General features: G+C 34.3%; 1 protein-coding gene and 1 pseudogene across 1 annotated transcript; both read right to left on the reverse strand.

The window, feature by feature from the left end:
* Positions 1-4503: 4503 nt before the first annotated feature.
* zgc:101810 (uncharacterized protein LOC493612 homolog) lies at positions 4504-11633 on the reverse strand. The gene is made up of 8 exons (XM_019078693.2): positions 11377-11633; positions 10622-10732; positions 9433-9721; positions 8372-8508; positions 7581-7730; positions 6465-6610; positions 6037-6169; positions 4504-4921 (listed from the first exon to the last, which is right to left on the reverse strand). The coding sequence occupies exons 1-8, from the start codon at positions 11422-11424 to the stop codon at positions 4751-4753; spliced, it is 1185 nt and encodes a 394-aa protein (XP_018934238.1). The 5' UTR covers positions 11425-11633; the 3' UTR covers positions 4504-4750.
* A 1793-nt stretch (positions 11634-13426) lies between these two features.
* Positions 13427-17674, reverse strand: LOC109061593 (annotated as a pseudogene).
* Between the last annotated feature and the right edge of the window lie 747 nt (positions 17675-18421).

The raw sequence follows: 18421 nt of genomic DNA on the forward strand, positions 1-18421 counted from the left end.
ATAAGACCACATAAAAAAAAAAAAAAAATGGGTTTGATTTAAAAAAAAATATATATATGATTTTGAGGTGAGATTTTACCCTTTTCATTCAGATTTTCTTTTGAAGCTCCTTTGTAGCACAACATCTCAAATTGTGTTTATGAACATGCATTATCATCACTGAAATGCTGATTAATTTATTTTAATCAAAATATTTAATCATATGAGAAAAATAGGCAAAAATCATCTATTAAATATATAGTAGTACGTTTTTATACCAATTATTTTGTTAAAATATATAGTTGTATACACTACCATTCAAAATGTCACGTCACGTATAAGGGTAAAGATATTTTAATGTTTTAACTTTTCTGCTCACCAAGGCTGCATTTATAATATTAGAAATACAGTAAAATCAGTAATATTGTGAAATATTATTACAATTTTAAATAACTGTTTTCTGTTCGAATATATCTTAAAGTATAATTTATTCCTGTGATGCAAAGCTGAATTTTCGGCATCAGTGTCACATGATCCTTCAGAAATCATTCTAAAATGCTGATTTGCTGCTCAAAAAACATTTCTGATGATTCTCGTCAATGTTGAAAACAGTTGTGCTGCTTCATATTTTTGTGGAAACCATAATTTTTGTGATTCTTTGATGAATGTTAAGTTTAAAAACAGCATTTATTTGAAAGAAACCTTTTGTAACCTTATAAATGTCCTTACTGCCACTTTTGATCAATTGAATGCATCCTCGCTGAAGTATCCATTTCTCTTTAAAAAAAAAACATAAATCTCACTGACCCCAAACATTTGAACAGAAGTGTAGCTTTTTGCTGAAACATAGTTGTATATATCTATAACTATATCGATATAGTTGGAAAAAATCAAAGTTATTCACACATTTTGCTCTTGCTGAACTCTTAACATCGAGCTTATATATATACTTATATTTCGTTATGAGGTGAAGTGCAGCTTTGATACTTCCAGTGCAGACAACCGACACGCTTCCAGTGTGAATACAGTGTGATTCTGGGGTGTGTAGGATTGAGTATGTTGTGGGTTTTGCAGTTACACTGCTGGTACTACAGTCGTTTTGTGGTACTTTGGTTGATTTTATGAGTTTTACTTGAACTGCACCGGCTATTTTGTTAGCTGATCATTGTGGACTTGCTCACTGAATCACCACTGGCCTGATATTGGTGTTTGTTTGATTTATTCCTTCATATCCTTCTGAAAGCGTGTGAAGGATGTAGTGAACATGTGGCATCATGATCATTTGTGAATACTCATGTAAATAGACTCCAAAGAATCCAGCTGGTTGTGTTTGGCAGAGGTGTTCAGCACTAATAATGAATGCACAGCTCTGGTTTCACCTCGTGGTGGGCAGATAACCACGCAGACACGGTCAGGAGCTCCAGTTAAGGCTGCCCACAGTTCAGCTCACACCGGCAGGCAAATTGTGTTAAGTCAGGATGAATTTCTCTCTCAGACTGAAGAGGGAGATTCTCAAAATGGTCATCAACTGTCAAACTTGGGTATTTCACAGACAGGTTTTAGTTTTAAGCCAGGGTCATGCGCATGATGAGGTGGTGTTTTTTGTTGATGAATTATTGTTTTTTTTTAAAAATTTTGTATTGTTTTTGAAGAAACACGAATACCCTTTTTTAATTATTACCTATTATCCCATGAATAAAACATGAAGTTACTGCCTTACACAGCACCAATATTATTTATTGTTACTCTTACCATGAAAAGCTTCATTAATTGGACCGTGTTTGGACTGTACTTTTAATTTGAATAGACAATTCTGGTAGAGTATCACTGGTTTTGTGTGCCTTACAACATTAAAATTAAAAAATTTTAAAATAATAAGTTAATGTTTGTGTGCCTTACAACATTAAAATTAAATTTATTTATTATGATATTAATTTATTTTAAAAAATTTTTTTTTTTTTAAAAATGACATTTTTGCACCACTAATTTTTTAATTGGGGTTCAGAAATCAGATATGTGTTTTAATTATTAAAATATATAGTAAAATGTCTCTATATATAATCATATATATTGAACATCAGTGCAAAAATGTCATATATATATATATATATATATATATATATATACATACATACATACATATATGCAACATATAACATAACTATATATATATATATATATATATATATATATAAATATTAGTGCTGTCAAACGATTATTCGCGATCGCATCCAAAATAAAAAAAAATTGTTTACATAATATATGTGTGTACTGTGTATATTTATTATGTATATATAAAGACACACACATACAGCATATTGAAAATATTTACATGCATATAAATTATATAATATTTAATATATAAATGTAACATTTTCATTAAAATATATACATGCATGTGTGTGTATATATATACATAATAAATATACACATCACACACACATATATTATAAACAAAAACTTTTATTTTGCAATTAATCATTTGACAGCACTAATATATATATATATATATATATATATATATATATATATATATATATTAGTATTAATCTATTAATATATATTGGCACTATAAAGTATATCTTACTAATCAGTACACTACATATATTGTATAATTACTTAATACTAAATACTAATATATATATGTATATATATATATATATATATATATATATACACAACTGATATTCAGGCTTGAACATCAGTGTCAAAATGTCTGATATTTGAGCTCGTTCCAACACTATATAACCCATTAGTATGTAATGGTGATGAATGGGAACAATATGCAAATATTTATCATTTTATTTATTTTTAATGACTCTCTTTCCCATGAAACACTTGACAGAGTTAGACACACACGGCAGCGTTTCCTGTCAATGTCCCGTCAAACGACTGTTTCATCAAACGCTCTTTCGCCGGTTTCACTCTGACTCTGAATGTGACATTGTAATACTTTCTTTCTACAGTGAACTATAACTATAATGTAATGCTTATTCTATGATTCATGGGGCTCTGATTATGACTTCAGTTCAGCTTTGATGCTTTTTATTGCTGGATCAGTTGAACTCGTGGCTGATGCATGCGTTTGTTTGTGATGCGGTTCATTGTGATGCATGAATGAACAATATGCTTCATATGGCATCATCACGCTCAGATTAATTTCTCTGAATGTTTACTGCCTTGGGAACAGTGCTGTACGCTTGTTCACTGACATACAGTATTAAACATACAGTATTATGAATGCAAACGCCTGACATCTGTCTCTCTGGAGCCGCTGGTGATTGTGGATTATTGTTTGCTGTTTTATAGCCTTCACTCACACTGACTTTAGTAACTTTAGTAAAACTTTAGTAAGTTTGTAGTCTTTGCAGCCCACAAGATGGCAGCAGCAACTTAGTAATAATGTGTGTAACGTAGATCTTTTTCAGATTTTAATTATATTTGGTGGATTGGAAAAATAACAATGAGAAAGATTGATTATCAACAAGTGACTTTTATTGATCTATTTTAATATGTAAAAATGTTTAGCCAGGTCATACACTTCTCTCAATGTCTTTAGTTTCAATTTACCATTTATTGCATTACATTTCTGTTTTGTGTAGGCTACAGAACATGATGTGATTCAGACTTTATACTGTGAGGTCAATATTGGCTCAAGTCTCCAGTTAGTTCAATCTGACAAAACCATAACTCGTTTCATATGCAAAAGAGTTCATAAATAAAGAAAAATATTTTATTTGTTATTTCTAAAAATAACATTTGGTTTCTTGGTTTGGTTTAGTTTTTAGTCATTTTAGGAGGTTTCATCTTTTTTTTTATATTTATGAATTTATATATATTTCTATTTAGCTTCAATTTTAATTTCAGTTTTAGTTTAATTTTTAACTTAATTAATTCAATAACCTCATTATTTTTGTTAGTGGAAACATTACTATTTTATATTTTTTTAAGTTTAACCTTTTCTTCTAATATTTCTATTTTATTTTATTTCAGCTTTATTCAAAAATTGTACATTTATATTTTGAGGACACATTTGAGTTAAATCTGATAGAATCGCCTTGAGCCCTCATTCAGAGAGAAAAACTGTTCATAAATAGAGTAAAAAAGCTTAATTTGTAATTTTTTTTTAAATTATAAAGTTTGGTGTTTGGTAAGACAGCAATAATAATATAAAATCTGATTTTAAATAATCAATATGGTATTAAGTCTTAAGTGTGACCATGGTTATTTTAGTATCATTGAGATATTATTATAGTTTTCATTCATATTTTTAATTTTTTTTTTTTTTTTTACATTATGTGTTTTCAATTTACTTTGTTACATTTAAATTTTGTAATTTTTATTCATTTTTTATATGTCTATATAGTATAAGATAAACTAAATCAAAATGAGAAATGTTGCCTTAGCAGCTAAATGGAAATAAAACAAGTTTTAGGTTTTTTATATATATATATATATATATATATATATATATATATATATATTTTTTCTATATCTATTATATATATATATTTGATTTTATTTCATTTAGAGTTTATTTAAATTCAAGTAATGAAAATAGTTTTGTGCTTTTAATTCCAGTTGACTATAATAACCCTGACTATGACGTTTATGTATTTGAGTATTTATTTGAGCATTTATCTGATAGTTAGGTAGTGTTGGAGTTACTTAGCTATACTTTAAAACCTGTAATTATCCTTCAGACACGCATCAGATGTGTTTGATGTGCCGTGTCTGAGTGTGAGAGTCTGTTGAACAGCAGTAGAGGCTCTCATCTCAGCGCTCCTCCCAGTTTGTCCAGCACCTTCAGGCCTTTCTCCTCGTACTCGGCTCTCGAGAGCCAGAAGGACTCCTTGTCTTTCATGATGTTGGCCAGCACCGCTCCTCCCATGAACACCATGTGTTTGCGCAGCGGAGGGTCTTCAATGCGGATCTTAAATTTCTGTGAGAAGACAGCAGTGAAGAGAACGCCAAAATCAGCTTGACCGAAACAAAATGAACTGAAATCTAATACAAGAGCTCAATTTCTGACATATAGCCTGCATCTTTTGAATTTGAAACATAAGTTTATTGTGATAGTTACCTATGTTTGCTTCATTTACATTTCAATAGCAGTGAACTCTATTGCTTTTCTCAGGTCTGTGTGATGTAGATCTGCTCAGCTGGGGCCTCATGCATGAATGTTTTCTACACACTAACTGAGTTTTACACTAGCATATAAGTCCATACACTAGCATATAATACACTATTATAATATTTATTATTATTATTATTATTATTATAAATTATTATTATTTTGAATTGGCTTTTAGTTTGTTTTTATATTTTCAGTTTTTCTTTTTAGTTTTTGTCATTTAGTTTGTCATTTAGTTGATTTTATCATTTTTATTAATATTTGTATTTAAAATATTTCTATATAATTAATTTTTTATTTAAATTTTACTTTTAGTAATTTAAGTACTTCAACCTCATCTTATTTGAATTAGTTATCAAGGCAACATTTCTATTTTTTAAAGTTTTCTTTAAAAAAGAAAGACTTTTTTTTTAATTACTAATTTTCAAAATTTGTAAAACGTTTTTTCTTATTTCTGAAATTTTCTTTTTAGTTTTACATGTAATATTTATTTATTTATTTATTTATTTATTTATTTATTTATTCATTCATTCATTCATTCATTCAACTTTATTTAATTGCCAGAATGTATGTTAATTAATATATATATATATATATATATATATATATATATATATATATATATATATATAATAAACTATAACTAAACTATAGTTAGCAGTAACAACACTGTACACTGTAGCCCACTTGCAATTAATTTTTGTCTTGGTTTAGGCATAAATCTAGGAATTTTGAGGTTTATGCATAAAATATTTGAAACAAAAAAAATCTAATGGGGAAATAATGCAAATAAGCTTTAATATTGAACATAATTTTGCTTCTGAAATAAACTGATCTAGTTTTAAGGGTGTTTCCTCTAGGGAGAAAAATCCAGAAATCCTAGCATAGGAGTTAGCAACTTTAGCATTAGCGTGACAGCTTACAGAAAGCTTCTCAGTGTCTCCCTTCAGCACTCTCTCCAGATACAGCTGCTTGATCTCGCGCTCCAAACGGGAAGGAAGTCCCGGGTACATGGTGCTTCCTCCAGACAGGACGATGTGCTTGTAGAAATCTGACCTGCAGATGGACAGTGAGACATGACGGAGCATCCCAGATTTAATTTCCATCGACTACAACTGTGACATGCCGAAAATGACCCCAGAAAAAGTGCTTTGCTTGTATCCGACCTGAAATATTCCTTTACTGAGTAAAGTCTCCAAGAGCTCTTGGATAAAAATATCTCCCAACTTGTTAGCAGATAAGCATTTGCAGAACAAATCTGTCCAATAACTGACCATATGTCAAGTCGACTTCTGCACAGGGTCAAGCATTAAGCGTCTAATTGAGGATGATGCTGCTGAATTATTCTGACCTGATGTCAATGTCTGCCGCCTGGATGGTGTTGAAGAGCAGCTCGGCCACACCAACACCCTCCACATTAATGAGATGAGGCTGGAAAAGAGCCTCTGGTGCTCCAAACCTCTCTCCTCCAACCATTATCATCCGCCCGTCGGGTAACTGCACACACACAAGGTCAGTAAAATCTTTATATTTCGTAAAGAGGCCAGTTAAGTTTACATAAGCATGCATGAGAAACTTATAGCAGCTCTCTTGCGCCCCCTGTGTGCAGATACTTAGAGTGCATTAGTGCCAAACTGCTTTTTTTCCCATTCATTTTTCTCATAGGGATTTTTTAAAAAGTCTTCTTTAAGGCACTATAAGCCATGAACCAAGCTACAAGGTGAATCACAGCATTACATACTTGGATTTTGAAACAAAGATGTATTTGAAAATCAAACAAACAGACAAGACTGTGAACGGTTTCAGTGAGGGGGGAAAAAACTACAATCCCATGAAGCATTACGAATGACATGATTGAATTAAAAATGACGGCAAAATACAAAAGTATTCATTTCAAGTTGTTGATTTTATCTATAGGAACAATGGATTTTACGTTTATTGCAAAATATCAATGTTTATACAACTATTTAAGTATTGTGAGAGTGTAGAGAGACCTACTTTTTATGTCATCAATGATTACATCATTTCTGGTGTTTCATTGGAGTGGGTGGAGCTAAAGAGCTCTCGGCGACTCTAATTGGTGGAATTTTTGCACAGCATCATGGGAAATGTAGTTTTTCACCACAAATCCCACTGTTTAGCAGGAATATTTAAAAAGAAATAGTTGAAATAATGTGAACAGATGGTGTCAAACAAAGCATATACCATCGATTAACAACCCTGGAGCTCACAACAAGTCTGACCTAAAATGTTAGAAGTTATTGTTAATTTCCTTATGAATCAAAGGAATTGATGGTTTAACTGGAAATCTCAGTTGGAAAGTTAAATTAATATGCACTAGATCTGTGATTCTCAGTTAGTTTTGCCTCAGGACCCAAGAACTTTGCCTGTTTTTGTTCATGGTTTGTGAGGCATTCCTACAATGCCTTCGTTTTCGTCAGCTGTAAGAGTATTTCTAGGGTATTACCGTGTAGGACTCCACCAGGACTGTGGTCTCATTGGCCAGTTTCTGTTCCTGCTCAATGTTGTAGCCAACAAAACACAGTTTCTCCTTCATCATCCGCACCGTCTCGAAGTCCGCCGTGTGGTTGAAGGCATAGCCTCGCAGAAGCAAAAGCTACATGGATGGAATATTCTGGATGAATATATAATAGATGAAAGATGCATGTTTTGCTAAAACTTAGCATATATTGATAATGCCAGATGCAGACAGATCTTTTTAAAAAATAATTCAATAATTCTAGATTCTAGTTTTGATCCGTTTTAAGATCATTTATGAAAATGAGTCCGCAAAATAGACTCTCTATAGAGTTCAATAGAAGTTAAACCCTGTCGGCAGTAATGTTGATTACAGAACCTTCTATTCATCAGAGTCCTGATGTTAGTATTTCACAGTTTCCACAAAAATATGAAGCAGCACAACATTGATAATAATAATAAATGTTTCTTGATCAGCAAATCAGCATATTGGATCATGTGACACTGAAGACTGAAGTAATGATGCTGAAAATTCAGCTTTGATCACAGAATAAATTATATTTTAACATGTTTTGCAATAGAATGTAGCTTTTTAAAATTGTAATAATATTTCAAAATATTAGGTCATTTTGATCAAATAAATGCAGCCTTCTAAGCAACATGAAACTACACTGGACCATCACCATGTTGACTTTCAATTGCATGGACATAGAGGTTTGGAATGACATGAGGATTAGTAAATGATGCTCATTTTGGGTGGTGAGAATATGAAAATGTCACCTTTATCAGATAGCGTGTGATGTCACGTCCTGCGATGTCTAGGCGGCGAGTGAGATGAGGGAGAGAGAAGCCCTCATAAACGGGACAGATGTGAGTCACACCATCTCCGGAGTCGATCACCGCACCGGTCAACAAACCTGCCACACCAACAAAACACACATTCAGGGTTGCCAAGTCTGCGGATTTCTGAATCGGGCTCCTTTTATACAGTTATGACGGATTGATTTATTTTATTTTTTCTCTCACAGGTTTGACATATTGCATATTTGACTGGAATATTTATATTGATATATTTTAGCCATTTTATATTCAACCAGTGATAAAACTGTGCTAACTGACAAGTTTTGTGAGGGAGGGTCCCAGTCAGCCTTTTAAGCTGCTTTGAAAACAGACTGGTTATGAGTGATTTTCAAATCCAGCCTTTTAAATAAAACAGACAATCACCGATTGGTCAAGTCATCACGTCATCGATCAACACGACTTTTTAACACTATTTAAGCTTAGGAAATTATATTTATAGGGCTGTTCATGTATGCTATTTAAACCTGAGTGTAGTAAGAGGTTTTTCCAAAGGACTTTCCTTAAAAAGGACTTTGGTTTAATGCATAAAAGAGACAGAGTGCATTGGGGCCCAGAGACTGAGGGGCCCGACTGAATGTGATTTTGAGGGGGGCCCCATAGCAAATTCTGTGCAGTGGACCCAGAATCCCTAGAGGCTCCACTGATGGGAGTGGTGTATTCTGAGTCGTTGTTGTAATTAGTTATTAAAACTGTAAATTCACCATTTTTGTATAGATGATGAAATATCAATCTTATCTAAACTAGACGTAGACTAACTAAACCTACTTTTTAATCTTCCACTTATGTTTTAAACAAGTTGAAACAATAAGGCATCACTAATTATTCGAATGATAAATTATGAGTTGTGATAACTAATCGCAGCATTTTTTTTTTTTTACAGTGTATAGATATTAGCGGATTGTGGGCTATTTTGGCTTCTTTTTGAGGGCCATTGGCCTGGTTTTGTTTCGCAGACCTGGCAACCCTTTTTCTTTGTTTACCCTGAGCGTAGAGAGTCAGCACGGCCTGAATGGCGATGTAGATGCCGTGGAACTTGTAGGTCTCAAACATGACCTCGGCGATCTTCTGCCGGTTCTTCAGCGGGTTCAGGGGTGGCTCCGTCAGCAGGACCTTACAGTCGGGAGGGCTGATGTTGAGCCGCTGCGGGCCAAAGGTGTGATCCCACAGGTGCAGCATGTCCTCCCAGCTGCGGACTATCCCATTCTCCATGGGGTACGAGACCTCCAGCATGGAGCGGCATTCGCTCGCCTCGTCACCAACCATCAGATCCTGGAGACAGGTGAACAGTGTTGATTTCAATATTCAAAGAGTAAATAAAAAAAAAACGAACAAATAACTGATTTACTGAGGGTATTGAAGTTTTTAATAAATCATCAAATTCATTTTTATTCAATTCACTTAAAATTCATCCACGTATTCCATTAATTCTAAATTTAAAATTTAAAGGTGGAGTATGGTTGTGTCTAACCATATGTTAACCAAATGTTGTTATATATCTGAGAAATATAAATCTACAATAGAATAGTAAATGTGTATTGTTTATATTACATTTTTGTGTTTATTGAAACGTTTGAATGTCTTGAAATGTATGAAAATGCAAGGGATATATTATTGCATTAAATAATATAGAACAAGGCACTACAGTAAAATATATAAAAATGATGAGTTATTTTAAATAGTAAACTATAACAAATGAGAGATGTTTTTATTGCTACAATGTATATTAGTGTTATTTATTAATATGCCATATATTATTATTTTGAATTGTTTCATATTTGAATATTTTCAAGGATTTGAGGATAAGTTTTAGTAGTTTTATGTTCTTTTGTCATTTGCATTGTTTTTTATGTATTTCTGTATAACTTTAATTTCTTTTTATTTGTTTTAACAGTTTTATTTCAATGCAATTTTATTGTTTTAAATGTATTTATTTCACAACCTGGTATTGCAACATTTTAAAATTTCATTTTATTTTTTCTTATAATATTTCTATTTCAGCTTTATTTTAATTGGGGAAACAATTGTAATAATTTTAGTTTTAGTTAACGATAACAACACTGATGGGTGCATGTGTGCGTGCGTGTGTGCATGTGTGTGTGCGTGCCTGTGTGCATGTTGGCTTGTGTGTGTGCATGTGTATTTTTGTTTTTTTTTGCCCGGATAACTCACCTTGATCTCTATATTCCCAACTTTTGTGTCTGACCGAATGATGGGACGTCCTACCAGGGCTGGGAAGATGTGATCGGGAAAATTGGAGCCAGCAAAACCACACTTGACAAACTGCAGACATTATGTGGGAAGATGACAACTCAGTTCTCTTCTATTCCTATTTCAGGTTTCTAAGGTCAGCGCTGCAGATATTGCACCGAATTATCTGAGATTGGCTTGTTTTGAAGAACTGCAGCTTCCCTTACTCCCTCTAACTTCTCTATACTTTCACTAATCTGTGTTTTAAAGTTTAAGCTCATGAATTTACAGACTAGAGAAGCACTAACAAGCTTCAAAGTTTAAAGCACTTCCTTATTTGTGACCAATAACTGTGAATCTTTTTCCCTGACACCTTTTAAGGTGAAGTGAGTGGTGTTTCTGGGCAGACGTGTTCAGACAGATTTTAGCAATGCAGCAGGCCTCTGCATGAGCCAACGTCAGGCATGCAGCAATGCAGTCACTTCAGTAAAGTCATGCAAATAAAAAGTTTAATCAAGTTAAAAGTTTAGTTAAGAATGTTGGAAGCTTTTAAAACAGCTATATATTTAGTTCTATGTAAGTTTCTGAATTGAAACAAGTTTCCTTCAACATTCATTTTAACACAAATAGTGTTGCTGTTCAATCTTGTGCATCAGTATCCAATATTTAAATCAGTGATCAGATACATTTCTTACATAGAGTTTTAGTCCCATAATAATGACTTGTAAATCTCTTACCCCCGTCCCATTGTCACAGACGACCACTTTCCTCCCGCTGCTGTCCATGCTGTTTCAGATGAGCTGCAGGGAAACACCCGCAGTGTCTGTCAGTGCATTCAGTGAGGATGTAGACGCTTGTCAGTCTCGGTCAGGCTGTTTTGTGAAGTGAGGTCAGATTTAAAGGGGCCGGTTTACCTGAGGAGGAACAGAGTGACTCCGCCTACACTGCAAGCACTGCTTGTTACACTCTAAAAATGACATTTAATGGAAAAATTATGCAAGAATACAGTAAAACCTGTTAATTGGTGAACTTTATCGGACAGAAAGTATATTATACTTTGAAATATCTAAGTAAAGAATATATAATTTAAATTACTGTAAAATATTGTGAAAAATGATGCATAAAAATAATGAACTACCTTATAATTGACCATTTATAATTAAGAAAGCAATACATGTATTTTTACGGTAAAAGTAAAATAAAATAAAATAAATAAATAAAATCCCAAAGGAAAAGCCTTTTATGTCACCTTAAATGTAAGAAATGAGGAAAATAAAACAACCTCAATGGAATGGCGCCACAGAGACAAATACAGTAGTATACAGCAATTTTTAAAAATACAATAAGTCACTGTATGTGGAGTTTGATGTCAGAAAATTCCCATTATGCAAAGGGTATTACAGTTACTTGCTGTAAAGGGAATTTGCAGTATTATACTGGGTGATATACAGTAAATAACTGTAGAAATTATAGAAATGTCTAACAGTGTATCATGCAATAAAATGTTGCATTTTAAAAGACAATACATGTCATTGAAATATTATGAAAAATTATACATAAAGAGTAAATTACCTTATAACTGATAAAATGTTTAGTCTATTTAATGAAGCAATTTTTACAGTAAAACAGTAAAAATCCTAAAAGAAAAACCTTTTATCCTGCAGAGTTAAACTCTAAAAATATGTAATTTAATAGAAAAAAGTAAAAGTCTGTTGATTGTTGATTTTTTAATTTATTATAATGTATTTATGTTTTTGTTTTTTTTTTTTCATATCCAATAGATACTTAAATTACTGTAAAAGTTACCTTATAATTGAGCAAATGTGTACATAACAAAGCAATATTCATTTGTATATATAAGTAGGGATCAGAATTCTTTTTTTGTGTTTTTAAAGTCATACAGACTTGTAATGACATGAGAGTGAGTAAATTATGTCAAAATGTCCATTTATCATTAAATTATTCCTAGAAATTGTGATTTAGGTTTTGTAAAGCTGTATTATTGCTGAATTTTGTTTTACCAGCCATTTAGCATCTACAATTCAAGCTTGAAGTCTCTTAGATTCAAAAATAATATCATTTATTTCAAAATTTCAGACAAATGAACACAAGACAGCCCCGTTCTTCATGTGACTTCAGTGAGTATGGGTGTGGAAATGATAAATGACGGGTCTGATGTCGTCCTCAATGTATAGGCACATAAAAAGCTGAGTGAGTGCAAAATGGTGTGTGTTCACACTGTGTTCAAATTCACAGCGTATTAAAAGGTAAGCAGCATTAATATTCCATAACGTCAGTTAATCTATGTTCATCCAGACTTCATCATTATATTCAACAGATAAAACAGCTCAACGGACCTAAATCCTCATTTACGAACAAAAAAACAACAAAATTCAGTGTTAGCTCAAGTAACTGACATAATCTACACTACATTCTTATGAAAACATACAGCAGCAAGTTACTTCTACCTTCTGTTTTCAGTGGGTCTCTTTTTGGACGAGCAGATCTAACTGTTTCATGGTTTTGACAGATGTTTGCAGTGCTATGAAAGACCTGGCTGGACGATCTAGATTATATTTCAAATACAAAATCTGCATAATATATGTCCTTCTGTGTGATACGTCTCTTTTGTGCCACCTGAGTATTAGAATGATTGAAAAAGCCAGTGAACCTGAAGAGATTGATTTGGCACGTGCCTTTTAAGAGGTCCAGTTTAAAAATTGTAGTTCCTCTTTGGTCAGGGTAAGAGGTTGATGGAAGGAAAAGGTAGCAAATGAGGGATGTGTTGTTTTTTGTGTGACTTCTTGCAGTCTGACTTCTCAGTCTTTCCTTTAAGTGCATGTACGAGCAGCAGTCCTCTGCCCTCCAGACGCTTCAAACTCTCGTGTCTCTCCATCCGTTTCGGAGGGCAGGTGAAGGCGTTCTTCACGACTCAAACTCGCTGTCGCTGCTAACGGATATGTCTGGCGTGGAGGCCCCGGTCCCCCGCGGCCCTGTGCCTGAGCTACAGTCGCTGTTCTCCCCCGGGCTCCCGGGACGATGCAGTGAGGAGCCCTGGAGGTGCGTGTTGTGCTCCGAGGAGCATTCTGGAGAGCTTCCGGAGGGAAGGAGGGATGAATCTTGCTGCAATCTGAGGAAAAAAATTTGAGGTACAAGAATATTTACTCTATGCTTGAGATGCAAATCAACATAGATACATTTGAAGCTCTAAGACTCTTAAATATAAAGGTTCCAAACACAGTTTTTTTTGCAGTGATGTCATAGAAGAACCATTTTTGGTTTCCCAAAGAACCTTCAAGTGAACAGTTCTCAAAAAGAACCATTTTTGAAACATTTAAACATCTAAAAAAACCTTTTGTGGAATGGAATAATTCCATGGATCTTCATGGAACCATCAATGCCCCCCAAAAAAGAAGCTTTATTTTTCATGTGAGTTTGAGTGTAAAAGCACATAAACTCATGCGCTTTATTTCAGCTCTTCTGAAGCTGTACAATAGCTTTGTGTGAGAAATACAACATTCATTTGAGAACGTCATATGCATGATTTGTTTGTGTGAGATAATGTACATTTTTGTGTGTTGTATTTATGTTTTGTTTTGTGGTCCTTTTTTGAATCCTGGTATTTGAATTTCGTTTTATTTTTTTATTATTTTTGATTTGTGAATTAGTTTTGTGTTATGTTTTTTTTTATTAAAACCTTGAATTAGCTTTTATTTTTGTATGTTTATATATTTTATTTTTTTTTTTTTATATGTTTTTTTTTTGTTTTTTTTTTTTTTTTTTTATTTGTATTGGTTGTCATGGCATTAATAAGATTTACATTATTTATTTTTATTATTTTTTTTTTTTTTTTTTGTTTATTTCATTGTTATTTATTAAAATGTTTGTGAATGAACAATGAAATATGAATGGACAGTGAAATAAATACTGGAATTATTCAAGACAATGGACAGCAAAAAAAATACAAAAATTATTCAAGACGAACAGAAATAGTTTTGGCTAATATTAACAACACTGAATGAGCAATGAAATAGTGTATGGGTTTTGTGTACCTGTTTTTAGCAGACGCCGCTCTGTCCCGCTGTCTTCTGTTTTTGAACCAGTTGCCCACCTGAGTGGGTGTGAGGCCTGTGGCCTGAGCCAGATGACGCTTTCTGGAGGGGTTTGGATAGGGATCCTGCAGGTACCATTCCCTCAGGAGGCTACGGGTTCGCTCCTCAAAAACACAAAACCAAGAGCAAAAAAGACATTTACTTAAAAGTTACATTACTGTTCAAAAATTTGGAGTTGGTAAGATTTTTTTAGATTTTTAAAGAAGTCTTTTCTGCTCACCAAGGCGAGAAATAGAGTGAAAACAGTGACATATTATTATTACAATTTAATATAAGAGTTTTGTATATGAATATATTTTAAAATGTAATTTATTCCTGTGATCAAAGCTGAATTTACTCCAGTCTTCAGTGTCACATGATCCTTCAGAAATCATTCTAATATGCTGATTTGATGCTCAAGAAACATTTCTGATTATCATCAATGTTGAAAACAGTTGCTTGTGCCCATTTTCAGAAATAAACTATAATAACCTATTTGGCAAAGCTTAATTTCAGATTCGCTGTTGAGTCTTAAAAAGATCAAGAAGGTTAACAGCTTTATATCTTATTAAAGCACATTTAAATGAATCAATCTGCCAAGTCGGATGTATTTATAGATCACTATAAGCTGGAGAAACATTATCGTGTTGTTAGGGAGTAACATCTAATGAACTGCCTTCATATGCATTGTTTATAGTATTGATTTGTTACAATTAGCTTCACTATATACATTTGTAGTCATGCAGTAGTCTACATTTCATCATGATGTCCTTGGAAATCCAAGCTATGAAGGACAAAAGTTGTTATTAGGCTTAAAGCACTGTTCTGGGATCAGGCCTTCTGAAGTCAATCCTGGTTTGTGTGTTAAAGTGCTAGAGATCAGATACGTAGCGCTAGCCGTCTTATCTCATTTACTGTCTGCTGCAGTGATTAAGCGTCATTTCCTGCATTTCCACCGTTGTGAAGTGAACCAGCACGAAGACCACTTCATAATCCACTTTCCGTTTCAATTCACATTCGGTCAGACTGCAAAAACAATCACAGACTCGGGGAATCGTTATGAGGGCTTTGCAAAGCAGTTTAGCTGTGAGTTAATCTGGCCACTAGTGTCTGGAGCAGGGTGAAAAGGTAGAAAGTCATCATGCGGAATGAGAGCTTAAATGCCACAGGTGGTCCTCGGCTCAAGAGGCTTAAGAAGCACCGGTGGCGTCTCAATGTGTCAGGAGAGTCTGTGCACTCTATATAGTGAGCCTGCAGGAGCAGCATTGAGACGCATAGCTGCTGGAGATTAATGCTGTGTTTGCATTGTTGCATGAAGAATGCAGTGTAATTAAGTCCTTATTTGTTTGCACTGCGACTGTAAATGTGAAAATGTAGAGCTATTTCTACTATATCAGACTCTTAGTATGGCTTTGTTAGTCATAACCTAATGTATTCAGGTTGAATCAGTCGCATTAAATTACATTTTTGACTGGAATTCAGCAAGTTAATGTAGATTTTACAACAAGAAGCACATTGAAAAAACATTTTAGTGCACAAACGATCAGATACAAAGCACTTTACTACTGAATGACAATCTTTCTTAAGTTTTGCATATTCAGCATGCTTTTGTTTTTTAGACTTTAGTCAATTGAGTTACACTGTAAAAAATAATATTTAAGAAAAAAAACGATTATGTGTGTGTTTTACAAGAAAACACTTTTTCAGTCTCTCTGCTTCCAAATTTCTTGTTTATTTCAATGTTACTGCTGTTTCTTTTTAATTGTGAAATGTACTCGTAATTTAAGTTAAAGTTGTATATGTGTGTATATATATATATGTATATGTGTGTATATGTGTGTGTGGTGTGTATACATATATACATATATATATATATATATATATATATATATATATATATATATATATATATATATATATACACTTTTTTGAAAGTTGTAAATAAAACGAAGATTATCTGTTTTACAAGAAAATACTATTTCAGTCTCTTTATTTCAAAATTTCATGTTAATTCAATCCTACTTGCCTTACTTTTATATATATGTTTCATTTAAATTCAGGAGTGAAGGAAAAACATCCAGAAGTTAAGCTTGATTAAAAAGCATCTCAGGATGCAGCTCATGGAGCTATTTGAGAGCATGACAACTTTGAAGAAGATCAGATATGAGAGTCTGAATTAGTTTAACATTTATGATCACTGCATAACCCAGTGCATAATTTCTATCTCTGCTATTTCAAAGCTTTTATGACTAGTATTATTTTAAAATGTGGCAAGTAGTCATAATGAGTGGGTGTGTCCAAAATATCCTCCCTTCAGTCTTTAATAGCTTTCCACTCAGAAAAACAGGTAGCCTACAAAAGTTGTCACTGGTGAGGTCCCTTTTTCAAAAGGAACACTTTTGGACAATTTTTACCCATAGAGAGTGCATATTAGTGCCTTAAAGATACGTATTAGTAAGAAGTGTAAGGCCCAGTCACATCTCTTTAGAGTGTTCAAAGTTTTGCGTCTTTCTCAAGTTTTGTGTCTCACCTTAAAGCAGTGGGTCTTCTGCTCGCCGTCCCAGATGGTCCGAGGAAGGGGAAACTTCTTCCGGATGCGGTACTTCTCGTCTCCACCGGCCCAGGGGCCTCCCCCGCAGGCGCTCCCGCCTCGCGGGTAGTGCGCGTCTCCAGCCACAGGTCCTGCAGCTTGGCGTGGGACTCCCGCGTGAAGCGGTGGCTCTGCAGGATCTGATAGAGAGCCTCGAAGTGTTCCCGCCGTGGAAGGCGACGAGAGCGCGGGCGCGCATCACCGACTCGTGCCGGTTGAGCAGCTCTCCGGCGGAACCGGGCACCGCGGCGGGCAGCGACCAGAGGAAGCGACCCAAGCGCTCCATGTCTCCAGTCTCCTTCTGATTCTCTCAGGATTGTGGCAGATTCTAGGGTGTTGATATGGTGTGAACATAGGAAGAGTGGATATGTTTGTGTTTGTTGTTTCTGGTTTTAGGTTTGAGTTTTGCGCGTCTGTTTATATCACCATTGCGCGCGAGCGACTGAATCCACCGGACGCGTCTTTCTGATCACTGCTTCAGCTGTACAAACACTGATACACCAGTTATAGAAAGTACCTCCAACCCGACTGATTTCTCGGTAGGATCTGGGAGTCTTCCAGTGCGCGGTGCCGCTTCTAGTAAAGGAGGAGCGGCAGAAGTCAAGCCTATTTATAGAGAGATCGAAAGAGCATCTTTGTGCTTGTTTTGAGGGGGATTATACGCCTCGGTCATTAGCCACTTAGCGGGGGGTTGCTGTTCGCGGAGGGACTGACGGGATGATCGGGTTGTTAGACTAACTGAGGAGCACATTAACTGACAGAGACTTATTTCATTCTGCTGGATAAATGGAAACGTAATGCAGTCAGTGAAAACCGTTCGGGTTTATAGCACATGGGGTGGCCAGGAAAGGGCCATGAAACAACCAGTCTGGGGTGGCACAGAAATCTTCATTATTTCAGTATAAAAATGTGTTTGACTATAAAGTACTGGACTGTTTTAGAGCCTAAAACACAACTGAATACAATTCATTTGTACTTAATTGTAATCGAGGTACTTTTTGCATTATTCCTCACCTCCAGGTATTATTTAGTCTACTTGGTTCTAGCTTGTTCTCCATCATTGTACGAGACATGCACTTCGTAGTTTAGCCAACCTTCACT

The sequence above is a fragment of the Cyprinus carpio genome, chromosome A7, assembly GCF_018340385.1.
Source record: "Cyprinus carpio isolate SPL01 chromosome A7, ASM1834038v1, whole genome shotgun sequence".
Taxonomy (NCBI): domain Eukaryota; kingdom Metazoa; phylum Chordata; class Actinopteri; order Cypriniformes; family Cyprinidae; genus Cyprinus; species Cyprinus carpio.